This window comes from Theropithecus gelada, chromosome 14 (assembly GCF_003255815.1).
Source record: "Theropithecus gelada isolate Dixy chromosome 14, Tgel_1.0, whole genome shotgun sequence".
NCBI classification, from domain to species: Eukaryota; Metazoa; Chordata; class Mammalia; order Primates; family Cercopithecidae; genus Theropithecus; species Theropithecus gelada.
Genome location: NC_037682.1, coordinates 7,546,669 through 7,565,776, shown reverse-complemented (window position 1 = coordinate 7,565,776; position 19,108 = coordinate 7,546,669). Strand labels below are relative to the sequence as shown.

General features: G+C 45.7%; 1 protein-coding gene across 1 annotated transcript in view; it reads left to right on the top strand.

Moving 5' to 3' along the window:
• Positions 1-234: 234 nt before the first annotated feature.
• KDM2A (lysine demethylase 2A) overlaps positions 235-19,108 on the top strand; it is a 158,587-nt gene continuing 139,713 nt past the window's right edge. Inside the window, exons 1-2 of the mRNA XM_025356158.1 lie at positions 235-1,058; positions 2,235-2,359. Of these exons, the coding sequence (XP_025211943.1) occupies positions 2,318-2,359 (42 nt within the window). The 5' untranslated portion in view covers positions 235-1,058; positions 2,235-2,317. The remainder of the gene's footprint in view (positions 1,059-2,234; positions 2,360-19,108) is intronic.

The window sequence follows — 19,108 nt, the reverse complement described above, 5'->3', positions numbered from 1 at the left end:
GCGGGGGCGGCGGGCGGGCGGGCGGCCTGACGCGAGGGGGCGCAGGGAGCCGCGTCGGCGTCGCGGGGCGCGGGCGATTCGAGGCCGACGCATCCGCGCGTGCGCGCGCCGGCGGTGTGTCCGCGTTAGAGGGGAGTGACGCGTGCGCGTTCACGCGCGCCCGGGAGAGCGGTAAGAAGCGCAGGGAGGCCTGAAGGGGGTGGGGGGTGGAGAGGCGAGCTGGAGGAGGGGTGGGGAGGTGGCGCCTGCGCAGTGCGCCTCGGAGGAGCTGTGTGTATGTGAGAGTCTGACGGGTTCAAAATGGCGGCGGCTGCTTCAGCGGCTCCTCCTGTGTGAGGGAAACAACACCCCTCCCCGGCAGCGGCGGCGGCGGCTCGCGGAGTACCTTCCCAGCGGCTGGGCCTGTCGCCGCTCTGTCTTTCCTGGGCAGGGGGCGCTCCGGGAGGAGGGGCAACGCCAGGGGGCCCATCCCCCGGAATCCCTCCTCTGCGACTGGGGAGTAGCCGGGGGGCTCGTCCCGCAGCGCGGAGCCGGAGCTGAGGGGGAGACGCGAGGGGAGCCAGGGCCCCCCAACCCGGCGTGCCGCGCCGCTCCCGCCCTGTCCGCCCCCCGGGGCCGGGGCCCGCGTTCCGGGGGGCCGGGGCGGCGCGGGGAGCCTCGGGCCGGCCGGTCTCAGCTGATCGGCCGCTGCTCCCGGAGGCGACCAGCCCCTGCTGGTCGAGGGCACGGCGAGGAGGGCGCTCCCTGCGGCCGGGGCCGGCCCGGGGCTCGGGCCCGGGCTGCTGACCACTGGCCCGGGGGAGGCGGGGGCGCCCCGGGCTCGGCGCCGAGGGGTCGCGCTCGCCTCTCCTGACGCCTCCGACTCCCGGTCTCCAAAGCCAGAAGAGGAGGTTTGATTCAGCAACTGTTTGCTCCCTTTTCCTGGTCGCTCTGACCCTCTCTGGATACTGGGTTGATCCACGGAAAAACCGAAGACGACGTTTGGGATTTAATTATTCCTCTCAGCTTTGGAATCTTTTACTTCTCACTTGGACAAGAACTCAAGAGCAGAATCTCCGGTGAGTTTCCCCCTCCCCCCTCATTTGGAAGTTTGGTTGACTGTGTTATCCAAAGACTGAATGTAAAGTTTCTATTTCTTTTTCCGATGGGTGAACCATTGAAACGCCTTTTCCTGGGGGAGCCCAGCGACATTCGCCCTTTTTCCTCTCCGGCCGTGGCTGCTCCAAGCCCGGGTGGTCGTCGCCCAGGGGGTGCAAGCACGGTTTCCCTCCGGACTTCGGGCCAGGGCTTCCTCCGGGAGGGCTCTGCCACCAACTGCTCTCGCAAACTGTGTCATCGGGTCCTCTGGTCTCGTAGCAGTTTTGAAAGGATGCTGTTAACGTGGCTGTAATGTAGTGACAAAAACGGGGGGAACCTGCGTTCTCAATGGAAGCCATTATCCACGAGAATATTTAGAAAAAAGGAAACCCTTTCTTGGTATTGCCGATTGACCGTCGCGCCGGCCGGTCTTTTATTGCATTTTTGGACAAGATGTATTTTCCTCGTATCCATAGATGCGATCGTTTATTTTATTACTTTATCCAAAAAGATCAGATGGAATTTTGGTCCTTGATTGCGCCTCTGAAATTTGTTTCAGAGTTGTGCACATCTTGTGTTGGGGTGGAGGGTAGATTTGAGAATGAAAAGACCCGGGGAGTCTAGAAAGGAATGCGACGATTGTGCACGGCCTTACAGGAGGGGTATGGGAAATTGTTTTGGGGTCATTTAAATCCTAATTTCTTGTCCTCTTTTTACATAGTCTGCCCTTCTTTCCTTTAGTTTCTGATTACTGGTGAGAGAGAACTAATTTGGTTAGGATTGGGATTAGTTCAGTGGTGTTTCACCTGGTCAGCTCTCTAGAGATAAAAGTCCTGAGCTTTTTTTTTCTTGCTGATGCTGTCACGAAGGGGATCCTTGCTAGTGGTAATCCTGTGGGGAGAAACTAGTGGTGTGGCCCATCCACAAGGAACTGAAACCAACATCTCGTTTCGTCTAGGCCTCCGACAGTTGTAATGTGATTAATGTTGAACATGACATGGAACCACTTGCCCAAAAGCAGAAAGGTCCCAAACTCACGAAGAGGAACCTGATTTTTCAGAGAACCTTTAACAGTTACCTTAAATACTCCTTTCCGCGAACAGAAAGCACAAGTTTGAGAATGAGTTCTCATTTATGCTTGTATCATTATTCTTTAGTGTTGCAATCTGGTTCCTAAGGAGGAAGAGGAAGGCAGCCCTGGAGTGGTTTCTTTACAGTAATTTCAACAGAAGAGTGAGAGATGGAACCCGAAGAAGAAAGGATTCGTTACAGCCAGAGATTGGTTAGTATTTTCTCCCCCCACCACACCCTCCAGTTTTGAAGTAGGGTAACTGTTTTGTTTCCATTTGTGAATATACTGTGAATCTGTGATTAGAACTTTTCAGGTGACTTTTCTGTGCACCAGAGGAGGGGGAAAGGTGTATTAATATTGAATTTGGCTTTTGGCCAAAAATATTTTATGTTTTATATATTTATCCTGTTTGGAAATGGAGTTCTATGTAGCCTTTAGCTTTTATAGAAACCATTGTATACCCAAGGATTTTATGGATTACAATGTGACAAAGATTCCTAATTTTACAATACTGACATTGTAATACACCTGATTAAGTTAGATTAGAATATAAATTTTGGAGGCAAAGCTGTTTGAGGAAGGATAGTTGAATACATTTTTTAAGATTTGATTTGTGACTTTGAGCTGGGGAGTAGAACTATGAATTATTCTCTTTTGTTTTATAAATTAACACTTTGGTAGCTTTGAAGGGTTGTTGGGATTGATTGAAGACAGGTAGAATACTGGATGCTGATAAAGTTCTGTGTTTTGGGAGGAATGTATGAGATGTTGTTGAAAGAAATTTTAGACATGATTTGAAAGGATTAGCTTATATCTGTATACGAACACTTGGATCCTTTAAGCCATGTTTTCTTCTTAAGGTTTCCCTATTGGAGTTTAAGAATTCAATTTTTGTTTTTCTTAGCCAAAGAGAGCTTTATTAATAGTCTCACAGTATTAATAAAAATTTGAATTTGTGTTTGAAGAGTGGGCAATGAGGAAAGCCACAGAATTGTATGTAGTATGTGAAATTTGCTGAACTGAAAGGCCTAGAAGATTACTAAAGGAATTTATGGTGGTTTTATTTGGCTCTGCATTTTAGATTGAATTTAGGAGAAAACGAATGGTTCTCCAATACATTTTCTAGTGATCCTTACTCTTTTTGAGAAAAGACTTATTATTTATTTTTATTGAGATCGAGTCTTACTCTATCGCCCAGGCTTGGAGTGCAGCAGCGTGGTCTGAGCTCACCGCAACCTCCGCCTCCCAGGTTCAAGTGATCCTCCTGCCTCAGCCTCCGAAGTAGCTGGGACTGTAGTTACAGGCCACCACGCCCAGCTCATTTTTGTATTTTTAGTAGAGAATGGAGTTTTACCATGTTGGCCAGGAAGATCTTGATCTCCTGACCTCGTGATCCACCCGCCTTGGCCTCCCAAAGTGCTGGGATTACAGATGTGAGCCACTGTACCTGGCCATGGCCTGTTTTTTATTTTTATTTATTTATTTTTATTTTTATATTGATTGATTGATTGACTGATTGATTGAGGCAGGGTCTGGCTCTGTTGCCCAGGCTGGAGTGCAGTGGCGCGATCTCTGCTCACTGCAAGCTCTGCCTGCCGGGTTCACGCCATTCTCCTGCCTCAGCCTCCTGAGTAGCCAGGACTATTGCGCCCGGCTAATTTTTTGTACTTTTAGTGGAGACGGGGTTTCACCATGTTAGGCAGGATGGTCTCGATCTCCTGACCTTGTGATCTGCCCGCCTCGGCCTCCCGAAGTGCTGGGATTACAGGCGGGAGCCACCGTGCCCGGCCTTTTATTTTTATTTTCATAGACAGGATCTTGCTTTGCCCAGGGTGAAGTTCAGTGGTGTGATTATAACTCACTGTAGTCTCAAATTCTTGGGCTCAAGCAATCTTCCATTCCAGCCTCCTGAGTAGCTGGGACTACAGTCATGTGCCACCATGCCAGGCTAATTTTCAGATTTTTTTTTTTTTTTTTTCTTAGAGACGGGGTCTTGCTATGTTGCCCATGCTAGTCTTGAACTCCTGGCCTTAAGCAATCCTCCCACCTTGGCATTACAAAGTGCTGGGATTACAAGCATGAGCCACAGTACCTGGCATATTTATTTATTTGTTTTGTGACTGCTAGAAAGGTTTGGTGTATATTGGGAAGTATATATTCAGCATGCATATATTCCGGTGAGCCTAATTTCAGAGATTTGTCTCGTTCCCAGTTCATGTGTTGAGATTATAATTCTTCATCTCTAACTTTGTAGAAATTAAGCGTATCCATAGTGCAATATTATATCATTGTGATATATATATATTTTACATTTCTTGAATTAAACTTTTCTTTGGGAACAGAAAAAGAGATGATGCCATAAAACTCCTTTCCCAGGTAGTTATTGCTATATGGAATTCACTTTTATCATGTCAAGTTGTTAGGTAGATATCTAAGGGATTTTGCAGTCCAGACTTCAAAGGAAGAGCCTTTCTAGCAAGTAAAACTTTTCACTTTTTTTTTTGAGACGGAGTTTCACTCTTGTCACCCAGGCTGGTGTCCATTGGCACTATCTCTGCTTACTACGACCTCTTCCTCCTGGGTTCAAGTGATTCTCCTGTCTCAGCCTCCAGAGTAGCTGAGATTACAGGTGCCTACCACCACACCTGGCTGATTTTTGTATTTTTAGTAAAGGCGGGGTTTCACCTTGTTGGCCAGGCTGGTCTCGAACTCCTGACCTCTGGTGATCCGCCTGCCTCAGCCTCCCGAAGTGCTGGGATTACAGGCATGAGCCACTGTGCCCGGACTTTTGGGTTTTGTTGTTTGTTTGTTTTGAGAACGAGTTTTACTCTGTTGCACAGGCTGGAGTGCAGTGGCACTGTCAGGGCTCACTTACAACCTCTGGCTCCCAGGTTCAGGTGATTCTCCTGCCTCAGCATCCCGAGTAGCCGGGACTACAGGTGCCTGCCACTACACCCAGATAATTTTTGTATTTTTAGTAAAGATGGAATTTCACCATGTTGGCCAGGCTGGTCTCGAACTCCTGACCTCAAATGATCCACATCGGCCTCCCAAATTGCTGGGATTACAGGTGTGAGCCACTGTGCCCGGCTTCACTTCTTTTATTTTATTTTATTTTTTTTGAGACAGAGTCTCACTCTCGCTCAGAGTGCAATGGTGCGATCTTGGCTCACTGCAACCTCTGCCTCCTGGGTTCAAACGAGTCTCCTGCCTCAGCTTCCCAAGTAGCTGCGATTACAGGCGCCTGCCACCATACCCGGCTAATTTTTTTGTATTTTTAGTTGAGACGGGGTTTCGCTACATTGGCCAGGCTGGTTTCGAACTCCTGACCTCAGGTGATCTACCCACTTCAGCCTCCCAAAGTGCTGGGATTACAGGTGCAAGCCACTGCACCTGGCCCACTTTTTTTTTTTTTTTTTTTTTTTTTTAAAAAAAAAAAAAGGTAGGGAGGTATAGTGGGAAGGTGAGACAAGTACTCTTGACTTTTGTCTTGGCAAGATTTTTTGTTTTCTTTAAGTTGTAAGGTGATTGCTACTTGTTGCATACATTAACCCTTAATTAGCGTATGTTTTCTTTTGTTTAATGTGCTATCTTAGCAGTGTTTGTGTAAGAGGGCACATTATATATTTGGAGGGAACTTTCTTTTTCTTTTTCTTTTTTTTTTTGAGATGGAGTTTTGCTCTGTGGCCCAGGCTGGAGTGCAGTGGCGCGATCTCAGCTCACTGCAAGCTCCACCTCCCAGGTTCACACCATTCTCTTGTCTCAGCCTGAGTAGCTAGTACTACAGGCACCCGCTGCCACGCCTGGCTAGTTTTTTGTTTTTTATATTTTTTAGTAGAGGCAGGGTTTCTCCATGTTAGCCAGGATGATCTCAATGTCCTGACCTCGTGATCCGCCTGCCTCGGCCTCCCAAAATGGTGGGATTACAGGCGTGAGCCACTGCGCCTGGCCTGGAGGGAACTTTCTTATTTGTTTTTTTTTTGTTTTTTTTTTTTTTTGAGACAGAGTCTGGCTCTGTCACCCAGGCTGGAGTGCAGTGGCCGCATCTCAGCTCACTGCAAGCTCCGCCTCCCGGGTTCCCGCCATTCTCCTGCCTCAGCCTCCCGAGTAGCTGGGACTACAGGCGCCCGTCACCTCGCCTGGCTAGTTTTTTGTATTTTTAGTAGAGACGGGGTTTCACCCTGTTAGCCAGGATGGTCTCGATCTCCTGACCTCATGATCCGCCCGTCTCGGCCTCCCAAAGTGCTGGGATTACAGGCTTGAGCCACCGCGCCCGGCCTTGTTTTTTTTTTTTTTCCTTTTTTTGAGATAGGGTCTGTCTTTGTCGCCCAGTCTAGAGTGCAGTGGCGTGACCACAGGTCATAGAAGCCTCGACATCCTGGTCTCAAGTGATCTTCCCACGTCAGCTTCTCAGGTAGCTAGGACTACAACCCTGTGCCACCATGCCTGGCTAATTTTTGTATTTTTTGTAGAGGTAGGGTTTTGCCATGTTCCGAAGGCTAGTCTTGAACTCCTGGGCTCAAACGATCTGCCCACCTTGGCCTCCCAACAAGTCATTTTTGGAAAAAAAAAAATCAGAAATAACTAGTTAAGGGCTGGGTGTGGTGACTCACGCCTGTAATCCCATCACTTTGGGAGGCCTAGGCAGGAGGATCACCTGAGGTCAAGAGTTTGAAACCAGCCTGGCCAACATGGTGAAACCCCATCTGTACTAAAAATACAAAAATTAGCTGGGCACTGGGGGTGGTGGTACGTGCCTGTAATCCTAGCTACTGGGGAGGCTGAGGCAGGAGAATTGCTTGAACTTGGGAGGTGGAGGTTGCACTGAGCTGAGATTGCGCCACTGCACTCCAGCCTGGGTGACAGTGAGACTCCATCTCAAAAAAAAAAAAAAAAAATTAGCCGGGCGTGGTGTAGGGTGCCTGTAATCCCAGCTACTCAGGAGGCTGAGTCAGGAGAATCACTTGAACCTGAGAGGCAGAGGTTGCAGTGAACCGAGATCACACCATTGCACTCTGGCCTGGGTGACTGAGCGAGACTCCGCCTCAAAAAAAAAAAAAAAAAAAAAAGGCCAAGGGCCCTGTCTCATGCCTGTAATCCCAGAACTTTGGGAGGCCGAGGCGGGCCCATCACCTGAGGTTGGGAGATTGAGACCAGCCTGACACAACATGGAGAAACCCCTTCTCTCCTGAAAATACAAAATTAACCGAGTGTGGTGGTGCATGCCTGTAATCCCAGCTACTAAGGAGGCTGAGGCAGGAGAATCACTTGAACCCACGAGACAGGTTGCGCTGAGCCAAGATCATGCTGTTGCACTCCAGCCTGGGGAACCAGAGCAAAACTCCATCTAAAAAAAAAAAAAAAAAGGAATAGCTAGTTTTAAAAAATTGTTTTTTGCCAGTTATGGTGACTCACACCTATACTCCCAGCACTTTGGGAGGCCGGGGAGGGAGGATTACTTGAGTGCAGGAGTTCGAGACCAGTCTGGGCAACATAGACCCCCATTTCTCACACAAAGATTGTTTTTTGGCTGGGCACGGTTGCTCAGGCCTGTAATCCCAGCAGTTTGGGAGGCCGAGGTGGGTGGATCACTTGAGGTCAGGAGTTTGAGACCAGCCTGACCAACAAGGTGAAACCCTGTCCCTACTAAAAATACAAAAATTAGCCGGGCGTGGTGGCAGGCGCCCGTGGTCCCAGCTACTCAGGAGGCTGAGACAGGAGAATTGCTTGAACCCAGGAGGTGGAGGTTGCAGTGAGCTGAGATGGCGCCACTGCACTCCAACCTGGGCGACACAGCGAGACTCTGTCTCAAAAAAAAAAAAAAAAAAAAAAAAAGAAAAAAAAAAGGGTTGTTTTTCCAAGCTTCGTTATTTACCTATTACATGTGGAAAAGAAATGCGCCTTTGAAGATGGTGTATATGTGTAAATTTGGAACGTAAGCTACACTTTCTGGAACTAGAATATTTTGCATTGTTGGAGTTGAACAGCTAGGAATTGACAAGGGTGTATAAACAATGTTTGGCTTCTTTTAAGCAAGACTTAATTTTTTTTTAGGTAATGAAAATATTAGTACTTTTGTATATAGATTGCCAGAACAAAGCCAGATCTCTGAGGCGAGTTTGTATACCTGAGGAGGTACTCAAGTGGGAGGGATAGAAGCTTCCTTTTGATGCCAGGGTGGGTTGTTCTGAGGTAACAATGATTTATTTCTGTATTTCTTTTTTTTTGGAGACAGGGTGTTACTCTGTTGCACAGGCTAGAGTGCAGTGGCGTGATCATAGCTCATTGTAGCTTCAACCGCCTGGCTCAAGTGATCCTCCCATCTTAACATGGGACTGTAGCTGGGACTACAGGCATGTGCCACCACACCTGGCTAATTTTTAATTTTTTCTGTAAAGGCAGGCTCTCCCTGCTCAGGCTGTTCAGGCTGGTCTGGTTTTTTTTGCTCAGTCTGGTCTTGAACTCCCAGACTCAAGTGATCCACCTTGGCTTCCCAAAGTGCTGGGATTACAGGTGTGAGCCACTATGCCTGGTGTGCTTGTCAATCTTGATGAAATTGAGAGCTTTTAGCACTTTCGTCTAGCAAAAAAAATAAAAAACAAATGGAGAGCTTTTCTAAAAGATGTTATTATATTATCAGATATTCAATCCTGTTAACTTGTCTTACATATAATTCTCTATGAAATAGCTAAATCATTTATCTGTTGCAAGGAACTGGGGCCGCTGAAACTCTGGTAATAGTCCCACCTTTCCTTGGGTTACCCTTGAAAGTGTCTCCCCAAATTCAGCAGCGATTACCAGATTATCTTTTTTTAAATTTAATGTTTTTTTTTTTTGAGGTGGAGTTTTGCTCTTGTTGCCCAGGCTGTAGTGCAATGGTGCAATCTGGGCTCACCGCAACCTCCCCCTCCCGGGTTCAAGCGATTCTCCTGCTTCAGCCTCCAAGTAGCTGGGATTACAGGCATGCATCACCGTGCCCAGCTAATTTTGTATTTTAAGTAATTACGGGATTTCATGACGTTAGCCAGGCTGGTTTCAAACTCCTGACCTCAGGCAATCTGTCCTCCTGGGCCTCCCAGAGTGCTGGGATTACAGGCGTGAGCTACCATGCCTGGCCCTTTTTTTTTTTTTTTTCTCTCTATACGGGGTCTTACTCTGTTGCCCAGGCTAGAGTGCAATGGCACTACCGCTGCAGCATCAGCCTCCCCAGGTGATCCTCTTACCTCAGTCTCCTGAGTGGCTTGGACCACAGATACATGCCACCACACCTGGCTTATTTTTAAAATCTTTCTGGAGACAGGTTTTCACTTGTTGCCCAGACTAGACTGGTCTTGAACTCCTGGGCTTAGGTGATCCTCTCTCCTGCCTGGAGGCCTCTCCAGCCTCCCCAGGTCTTGGGATTATAAGTGTGAGCCACTGCACCTGGTCCCCCTTCCCACCCTGAGGTCTTTTTGACTGGGAATGGACTAAGTAAAATAGAATATTTATTTTAAGCCTTTTTTTTTTCTAGTATGAAAGTATAACGTTAACTAGAAAAAATTATATGTGGTCTACATTGTTGAATTAGTTTATTTCTGATTATTTTATGAGGTTTAGTCTTTAGTCTGTGTTGGTAGAGAGCACACTGGTCTCATTGTTGCGGCCTCCCTCCTAATAAATGTAGGAAAAACTTGACCATTTTTGAGTGATTCAAAAATGCAGATAATGATGGAGCTAATTTTTTATTCTTACATGTCAGTCTTCCACAGTAAGCTATATTTTGGGCCCGTAGAATGAGGGTTATATTTAAGCCCTATCATTTTCTGTTTTATTTTGCTGAGCACTAATCACTACTGTACTTTGTGTATAGCTTCCCACTAGAGTATAAGCTCCTTGAAAGTTGGGACGTCGTTTTTGTTGATGCTATGTGCTAGATGCTTCAAATAGGGCCTAACACATAGCAAGTGCTGAATAAGTATTTGTCGATATTGTTGAAAGCCCTAATATATGCTCTTTTTTGCTACCAATTTTCTTGAATGCCAGTAGTAAGCCACTAGAGTGGAGGAGGGTCTGGATGCAGTGGCTCACACCTGTGGTCCCAGCTACTCAGGAGGTTGAGGCAGAAGTATCACTTGAGCCCAGGGGCTTAAGGCTGTGGTGAGCTATGACTCTGCCAGTGCACTCCAGCTTGGGCTACAGAGCAAGACCCTGTCTCTAAAAAAATTAATAAATTAGAATAGAGGACACTTTGGCAGGTAGGGATGAGGAGGATATCTGGATATTGGGTCTTGCAGCGTAGAGAAGAACCAGAGACCTAAACTGTAACAAATAAAAACGTATGCGTAGCACACATCTCAGAATACCACATTGATGGTATTTGGTATTCGGACCGTTAGAACAAATAATAAAAGTGTCTAGTTGACTTTAAAAGTTTAGTGTGGCCAGATGTGGCTTACACCTGTAATCCCAGCACTTTGGGAGGCCAAGGGGAGTAGATTGCTTGACGTCAGGACTTCAAGACCAGCCTGACCAACATGGTGAAACCCTGTCTCTACTAAAAATACAAAAATTAGCCAGGCGTAGTGGCACCACATGCCTGTAATCCCAGCTACCCAGGAGGCTGAGACAGGAGAATCGCTTGAACTCGTGAGGCAGAGGTTGCCGTCAGCTGAGATCATGCCACTGCACTCCAGCCTGGGTGACAGAGAGAGACTCCGTCTCAAAAAATTAAAAAAAAAAAAAAAAGTAAAGTTTAGTCTGAATTTTAAGCTCTCCTATTCTTTTTTCCCCCCCCACTTTTGTGAGACAGTTTCACTATGGTCACTCAGGCTGGAGTGCAATGGCGTGATCTCGGCTCACTGCAACCTCCGCCTCCCGGGTTCAACCGATTCTTCCGCCTCAGTCTCCCTAGTAGGTGGGATTACAGGTGCCCGCCACCCCCGCCTGGCTGATTTTTGTATTGTTTTAGTAGAGACAGGGTTTCACCATGTTGGTCAGGCTGGTCTCAAACTCCTGACCTCCAGTGATCCGCCCACCTCGGCCTCCCAAAGTGTTGGGATTACAGGCATGAGCCACCGTGCTCGGCCTTAAGTTCCCTTGTTCTAACCCTGTCCTAAACTGTGCCTAGGTTTTACTGACCTTTAGACAGCCTTAAAGCTGTGAAGTTGCAAGTGATGATGTTTGTGTTATTCTCAGATCTTGGTTTTGGTTATTAAGTCAAGGAATTGATACATTACGTATATCATGTAGATAGACATACATTCTTTGTATCTTTCTATTTTGGGGGGGTAATGGACACTCTTAATTAGGTTTCATTAATTTTCTCTGTTTATCTCACTTTGGGAATAGTACTTTATTTTTGCATTGCACTTTCACATCAAAAAGAGTTAAAATTCAGTAAAAATTTATTATATGTCAGATAGTAGGCTAGGTTCTTTCATATATATTACCTTATTTCATTCTCAAAAGAACTTTGTAAGGTAGATGGTATAGTTTTAAATCTTGATTTTTTTTTTTTTTAATTATGGAGAGAGAGGCCCAGAGAGGGGCCATGACTTGCCCAAGATCACAGAGTTGGTAAGAGGTGAAACCAGACCTTGAACTCAGGTACCCTGACTCCAAACTCCAAGTTTCTTCTGTCATATCATCCAGTGTCTCTTATGTACTTTATACAGAAAACAGGCTGGGTGCAGTGGTTCACGCCTGTAATCCCAGCACTTTGTGAGGCCGAGGCGGGCAGATCACCTGTGGTCAGGAGTTGGAGACCAGCCTGGTCAACATGACGAAACCCCATCTCTACTAAAAATACAAAATTAGCTGGGCGTGGTGGTGCACACCTGTAGTCTGAGCTACTCGGGATGCTGAGGTGGGAGAATTGCCTGAACCCGGAAGGTGGAAGCTGCAGTGAGCTGAGATCACGCCATCGCATTCCAGCCTGGGTGACAATAGTGAAACTCCATCTCAAATAATAATAATAATAATAACTACTCTTACTGCACTGTGTGTAGGCTGAGTACTTTCTCTTTTTTTGAGGCTACTTTAATATTTTCTTTTTTTTTTTTTTTGAGATGGAGTTTCGCTCTTGTCGCCCAGGTTGGAGTGTAGTGGTGCGATCTTAGCTCACTGCAACCTCTGGCTCCCAGGTTAAGGCGATTCTCCTGTCTCAGCCTCCCTAGTAGCTGGGATTACAGGTGTGTGCCACCATGCCTGGCCAATTTTTGTATTTTTAGTAGAGATGGGGTTTTACCATATTGGCCAGGCTGGTCTGGAACTCCTGACCTCAGGTGATCCACCTGCCTTGGTCTCCCAGAATACTGAGATTGCAGGCATGAACCACCACTCCCCGCCTACTTTAACATTTTCTTCCTGACGTCTGTCTGCTTAACATCCTGAATGAGATAGCTATAAATATTTGATAGCCAGTGTTTGATCATGTTTCAAAAAAAGATGGTACATTCTTTCTTTTCATGAACTTTGAACTTATTGCACTTGATCTGTTAAAATAGCAGTATTGTGCAGTTTGTGTGTATGTCAAGGCTTTTATTTATGTATGTCACTCATATCCTTGTTTTCTGTTTTAAATTTTAGGTTCTTGGGGTTTTTCTCTGTCTGTGAGTACTTGGTAAAAAGTTAAACCCTAAAGATAAAAGGCAGCAAATAGTGACCAAACGAATGTTTTTGGCAAATACATTGGTGAAGGCCTCCTTCAGGTAGGTAGAGAGGAGGAGGGAAGAGGGTGGCCTTTCAGGTGGTAAAGACAGCATAAGCTTTATACTACTACTATAAGGCCTATTCTGTGGATCTCTGATGGATGAGCAGTACTAAAGTAGGTGGTGTCTTTTGAGGGGCACTGCTGATAATGTTGGGTAGAAATTTTAAACAACTTTGAAAGCCAAGTATGGACATAGCCATTAGTTTTTGTTTTTTTTTTGTGTGTGTGTGGATATGGAGTCCCACTGCGACGTCCAGGCTGGAGTGCAATGGCATGATCTCGGCTCACTGTAACCTACACTTCTTGGGTTCAAGCGATTCTCCTGCCTCAGCCTCCTGAGTAGCTGGGATTACAGGCACACATCACCATGCCCAGCTAATTTTTTTGTATTTTCAGTAGAGACGGGGTCTCACTATTATTGGCCAGGCTGGTCTGGAACTTCTGACCTCAAATGATCCGCCCGCCTCGGCCTCCCAAAGTGCTGGGATTACAGGCATGAGCCACTGCACCCAGCCGGTTTGTTTTTAATAGTGATTTGGCCAAAGTGACGTTTTGGGAGTAGTACCTACAGTTTCGGGTCAGGGGTGGTCTAGAAGGATGTTCAAATAGCTTACCTTTTGAGGTGACAGGAACCCTGAACTCTTAAGGCAGTGGTTTTCAAAGTGTAGGTCTCTCATTAGCAGCATGAGCATTACCTGGGTGTCTGGGAACATGTTAGAATGCGAATTCTTGGACCCCACCCCAAACTTACTGAACTAGAAACTCTGGAGCTGGGACCCAGCATTCTGTGTTTTAACAAGGCAGGTGATTTTGATACATGCAAAAGTTTGAGAAACATTGCTGTAGGTTATAGGTAGAAATGGAAAGGAAGAGATAGAAGCAAGACATATTGGCAGTGAAGGACTGACTAAACTTTGTAACTGATGGATAGCAGCATGTTATAATAGAGAAGAGTACTTAATTGGGGATGTTGAGCCTTGAGTTTTAGTATCAAATCTCTTACCAACTGTGCTTTTATTTTTATTTATTTATTTATTTATTGAGACGGAGTTTTGCTCTTGTTGCCCAGGCTAGAGTGTTGTGGTGCGATCTCAGCTCACTGCAATGTCTGCCTCCCCGGTTCAAGCCATTCTCCTGCCTCAGCATCCCAAGTAGCTGGGATTACAGGCATGCACCACCATGCCGGGCTAATTTTGTGTGTTTTTTTTTTTTTTTTTTTTTTTTTTGAGACGGGGTCTCGCTCTGCCGCCCAGGCTGGGGTGCAGTGGCCGGATCTCAGCTCACTGCAAGCTCCGCCTCCCGGGTTCACGCCATTCTCCTGCCTCAGCCTCCCGAGTAGTTGGGACTACAGGCGCCCGCCACCGCGCCCGGCTAGTTTTTTGTATTTTTTAGTAGAGACGGGGTTTCACCGTGTTAGCCAGGATGGTCTCGATCTCCTGACCTCGTGATCCGCCCGTCTCGGCCTCCCAAAGTGCTGGGATTACAGGCTTGAGCCACCGCGCCCGGCATTTTGTGTTTTTTTAGTAGAGACGGTGTTTCACCATGTTGGTCGGGCTGATCTCAAACTCCTGACCTCAAGTGATCTATCTGCCTTGGCTTCCCAAAGGGCTGGGATTACAGATGTGAGCCACTGTGCCTAGCCTATTTTTAGTTTTTGTTTTGAGACAGAGTCTCGCTCTGTTGCCCAGGCTAGAGTGCAGTGGCCTGATCTCTGCTCACTGTAACCTCCACCTCCTGAGTTCAAATGATTCTCCTGTCTCAGCCTCTCGAGTAGCTTGGGTTACAGGCTCCTGCCACCACGCCCAGCTAATTTTTGTATTTTTAGTAGAGACGGGGTTTTGCCATGTTAGCTAGTCTGGTCTTGAACTCCTGACCTCAGGTGATCTGCCCTCCTCTGCCTACCAAAGTGCTGGGATTACAGGCATGAGCCACCGCATCTGGCCTCCAACTGTGGGTTTTTTTTGTTTTTTTTTTTTTTTGAGAGGGAGTCACGCTCTCTCCCAGGCTGACGTGCAGTGGCGCCATCTCGGGTCACTCTAACCTCTGCCTCCCAGGTTCAGGCGATTGTCCTGCATCTGCCAGCTGGGTTTAAAGCCGTGCACCACCATGCCCAGGTAATTTTTGTATTTTTAGTAGAGACGGGGTTTCACCATGTTGGTCAGGCTGGTCTCGAACTCCTGACCTCGTGATCCTCCTGCCTCGGCCTCCCAAAGTGCTGGGATTACAGGCGTGTGCCACCATGCCCAGCACCAGCTGTGGTTTTAAACAAGAAAACTGACCTGTCCTTGTCGAAGTTGTACAGCATGCTTTCTGAGGATTTTGGAGGCAAAGACAAATGAAATGTTAAGGTAGGCTTTGGGATTTTTTAGCTTGGATTACCAGGAAGACCGGGGGAAAGATTTTTTGCAACTGTGAGGAGAGAATATGAGTGGATGAGGCTTTAGACAGTTGGAGATACTAGAAGATTTATTTAAAGCAGATTCTTAACTGGGGATGATTTTGCCCCCAAGGAAACATTTAGCAGTGGACATTTCTGATGGTCAGACTGGGGTAGTGCTACTGGTATTTAATGAGTAGAGGCTAGGAATGCTGCTGAAGCATCTGCAGTGCACAAGACAGCCCTAACTACAATGAATTAACAGATCCAGAATGTCAAAAGTACAAGGTTGACAAACCCTGATATAAAGGGGAACACCCAGGTTGTGTGTTTCCATCCTAATTATCTAGTGCTCATTTTATAATTTTTTTTTAAAATTTTTATTTATTTACTTATTTTTGAGACAGAGTCAATCTATTGCCGAGGCTGGAGTGTAGTGGTGCGATCTCGGCTCACTTCAACCTCTGCCTCTTGGGTTCAAGCGATTCTCCTGCCTCAGCCTCCTGAGTAGCTGGGATTACAGGTATGCATCGCCATACCCAGCTAATGTTTATATTTTTAGTAGAGACAAGGTTTCGCCGTGTTGACTAGGCTGGTCTTGAACTTCTGACCTCAGGTGATCCACCCGCCACAGCCTCCCAAAGTGCTGGGACTGCAAACGTGAGCCACCTTGCCCAGCCTTAAATTTTAGATAAATCTAACAGAACATCTCAAAAGCAGCCTCACCTTGTGTTTCCCACATCATGCTTGGCAAAAGTAAGCATGAAGCCCTTTTTTTGTTGTTGAATTTTCACAAAACTAACTTCATGGTCATGACAATTCTCAACCCAGTTGCATATTTTCTTTACTCTTTTCAATATACTCAAAGATCAACTTATTTTGGTAACGTAAGCATTCACTGTCTAGTCATCAATCATTAAGCTACAGCAGATCAGATTTTTGTGTGTGTGTGTGTGTGTTTTCCCTGAGACGGAGTTTCACTCTTGTTGCCCAGGCTAGAGTGCAATGGCGCGATCTCGGCTCACCACAACCTCCGCCTTCTGGGTTCAAGCGGTTCTCCTGCCTCAGCCTCCCGAGTAGCTGGGATTACAGGTATGCACCACCATGCCCAGCTAATTTTGTATTTTTAGTAGAGACGGGGTTTCACCATGTTGGTCAGGATGGTTTCGATCTCTTGACCTTGTGATCCACCTGCCTCATGATCCACCTGCCTCGGCCTCCAAAAGTGTTGGGATTACAAGTGTGAGCCACCACGCCCGGTGCAGATTTCCTTTTGATACTCTCTTTGAAGGATAGGGAAATGAGATAAAAGTTGTGGTGCTGTTGTGAGCAAATGTTAAAATATTTTTAATTGCCCTGTGGCTGAAGGCTGCACGATCACTCTGAAAAACTGCCTCATGAGCTGGTTGTAGTCCTCAGCCTTAATTCATCTCTTTAGATCCTGGATCACAGATGTTAGGAACTTTTTTGTGTGTCAAGGCAGTAATCTGGCCAACTTGTTTCTGAAAGTGACCTCAAGATAATATATATTCATAAATGTAGTGATCATTTTATAATAGTTTTATAGTTTCCACAGTACTTCTTTGTCTCTTGTGTCTTTTTGTCGTTTTAGTCTTTTGGTCATCACCATCTTAGTCTTCTGAATATCACCATTCTTAGGGTTGCCAGAACTTGTGGACAGTGCTACATGTTGGATAATCCCAAAAGTTGCCATTCACGTATCTTAATCTATGTGAATAAAGACGCCCTTGGAGTTCAACGGTGCACACCCTGTAGAACTATGCATTGATGTTTCTACCCATGACTGAAGGGTAGATTCTAGATAGTTCACCCTGTCATATACTTCCATTACATTCTGTGTTTACCTTTGTAGCCTTTGTGTAACTATAGTTAACATTACTAGTGTAAGTATTTTTGTTTAATATCTGACTTTTTCACCAGGCCAGAAACCTTTTTTGGGGGATAAGGTGTAAAGGAAAAGTCAACTGCAGATTTGAAACTAGGAGATAAAAGCCCAATCTCACAGATAATAGCACACATCAATCAAATGTATACTGTGTGCTTGGTACTGGCATTTTCCATATACCCACTAATTTAATTCTCAAGAACCCTTTGAAATGGATTCTTTGATTCCCATTTTACAGTTTTGGAAACAGATCCAAAGTGCAGTTAAGTGTCTCAGGTTATCCAGGTAAAGGACAGAGCCAGGATTCAAAGTAAACAGTCTGGTGATTCCAGAGCATACTAAGCTATACTGCCTCTTCATCAACTTTGCTGGGACATAGTTTATAAATGTTTTGCTGATGAATTCAGGGTGTTTCCCAAGTCATCTGTTCTCATTCAGGAGATTCATTCACTTAAACAAATGTTTGTTGAGTGCTTATGTTGTGCTAAGCATTTTATTTGGGTCTTCCAAATGCTGTGGTTTCAGATAATGCTGAGTGCTTTGAAGAAATTACAAGGATGATGAGATACTTGTAGGATGGAGAATTCCTTGAGATTGAGTGATCAATGAAAGGCTTCTTGAGAAGGTGGCGTTTTGTACTGAGACCTGAGTGATGAACAGCCAATCTTGTGACGTTCAAGGGCTCCAGGGACCAGATCTGGGGCCCTAGGTATAGGGAACAGGCAATGCAAAGCCCAAAGGTAGGAATGAAAAAATAATACTGAGCATTTAACCATGTCCACATACCATGTAGAGCTCTGGCTTACAGTAATGGATGAGACAGATATGGTCCCTCTGTCATGGAGCTTCTGGTCTGGTGGAAAAGTCAGACATTAAACAAATGCTAGTAATGTTAATTATAGTTACACAAAGGGCTACGAAGGTAAACATAGGCTTCAATGAGAGTATATGATAGAGTGAGCTAATCTAGCCTTCAGTAGTGGGTAGAAACATCAGAGAATCCTGAGAAAGCCTTTGAAGTTGAGACCTGAAGGGTGACTAGGAGGTAACCAGGCAAAGATGCAGAGTGATTAGCACATGCAGAAACTCTTAAGGTTGGAAAGAATTAGACATGTTTGAGAAACCTGCCAACCAACTAAACAAAACACCAAAAAGCCATTGTAACTGAAGAGACCTAAGTAGAGGAGAGAGTTAAAATCTTGACAGGGTAGACAGGTCAGATCAAATAGGGCATTATCCTGAAGCCATTGGGAAGGCAGAAGTTCAGCAGAGTAGTAATGCGTTTGGACCAGCGTCAGGGAGAGGGCAAGAATAGATTTGGGGAGATGTTAGGAGGCTACTGTATTGGTTCAGGTAAGATAGTGATGTGGTATGGTTGAGTGCTGGCAGAATTAGAGAGGAGATTGATTCTGTGATGGAGAGTCTATGATTGATTCTATGATTCAGAAATACATATGAAATAGAATCATAAGACTTTTCATTGAATGTTTTGAGGGTCAGTGTAAAGGAGGTAAATATAAGTATGACTCCCAAGCTTTCCTAGTGCATGGCTTATAATACAGTTCTTTTATTGAAATAGGGTACACTGAAGGAAGAGCAGGTTTGGGGACTGAGCAAAGGAGCATAAGTTCAGTTTTGAGAAAGTTTGAAAAGGTTGAATGTGAAAGCTTGTGAAATGTCACAGTAGAACTGTTGAGTAGTTAATAGGGTATGATTCTGGGCCTAAGGAAGGGCTTACTGGCATATGATTGGGTCTTTTTTTTTTTTTTTTTTTTTTTTGAGAAGGGGTCTTGCTGTGTTGCCCAGGCTGGAGTGTAGTGGTGAGATCTCAGCTCACTGCAACCACTGATTTCCAGGTTCAAGTGATTCCCCTGCCATAGCATCCTGAGTAGCTTGGCCTACAGGTGCATGCCACCATGCCTGGCTAATTTTTGTATTTTTTATTTTTATTTTCATTTTTTTTTTTTTTTTTTTTTTTTTTTTTTT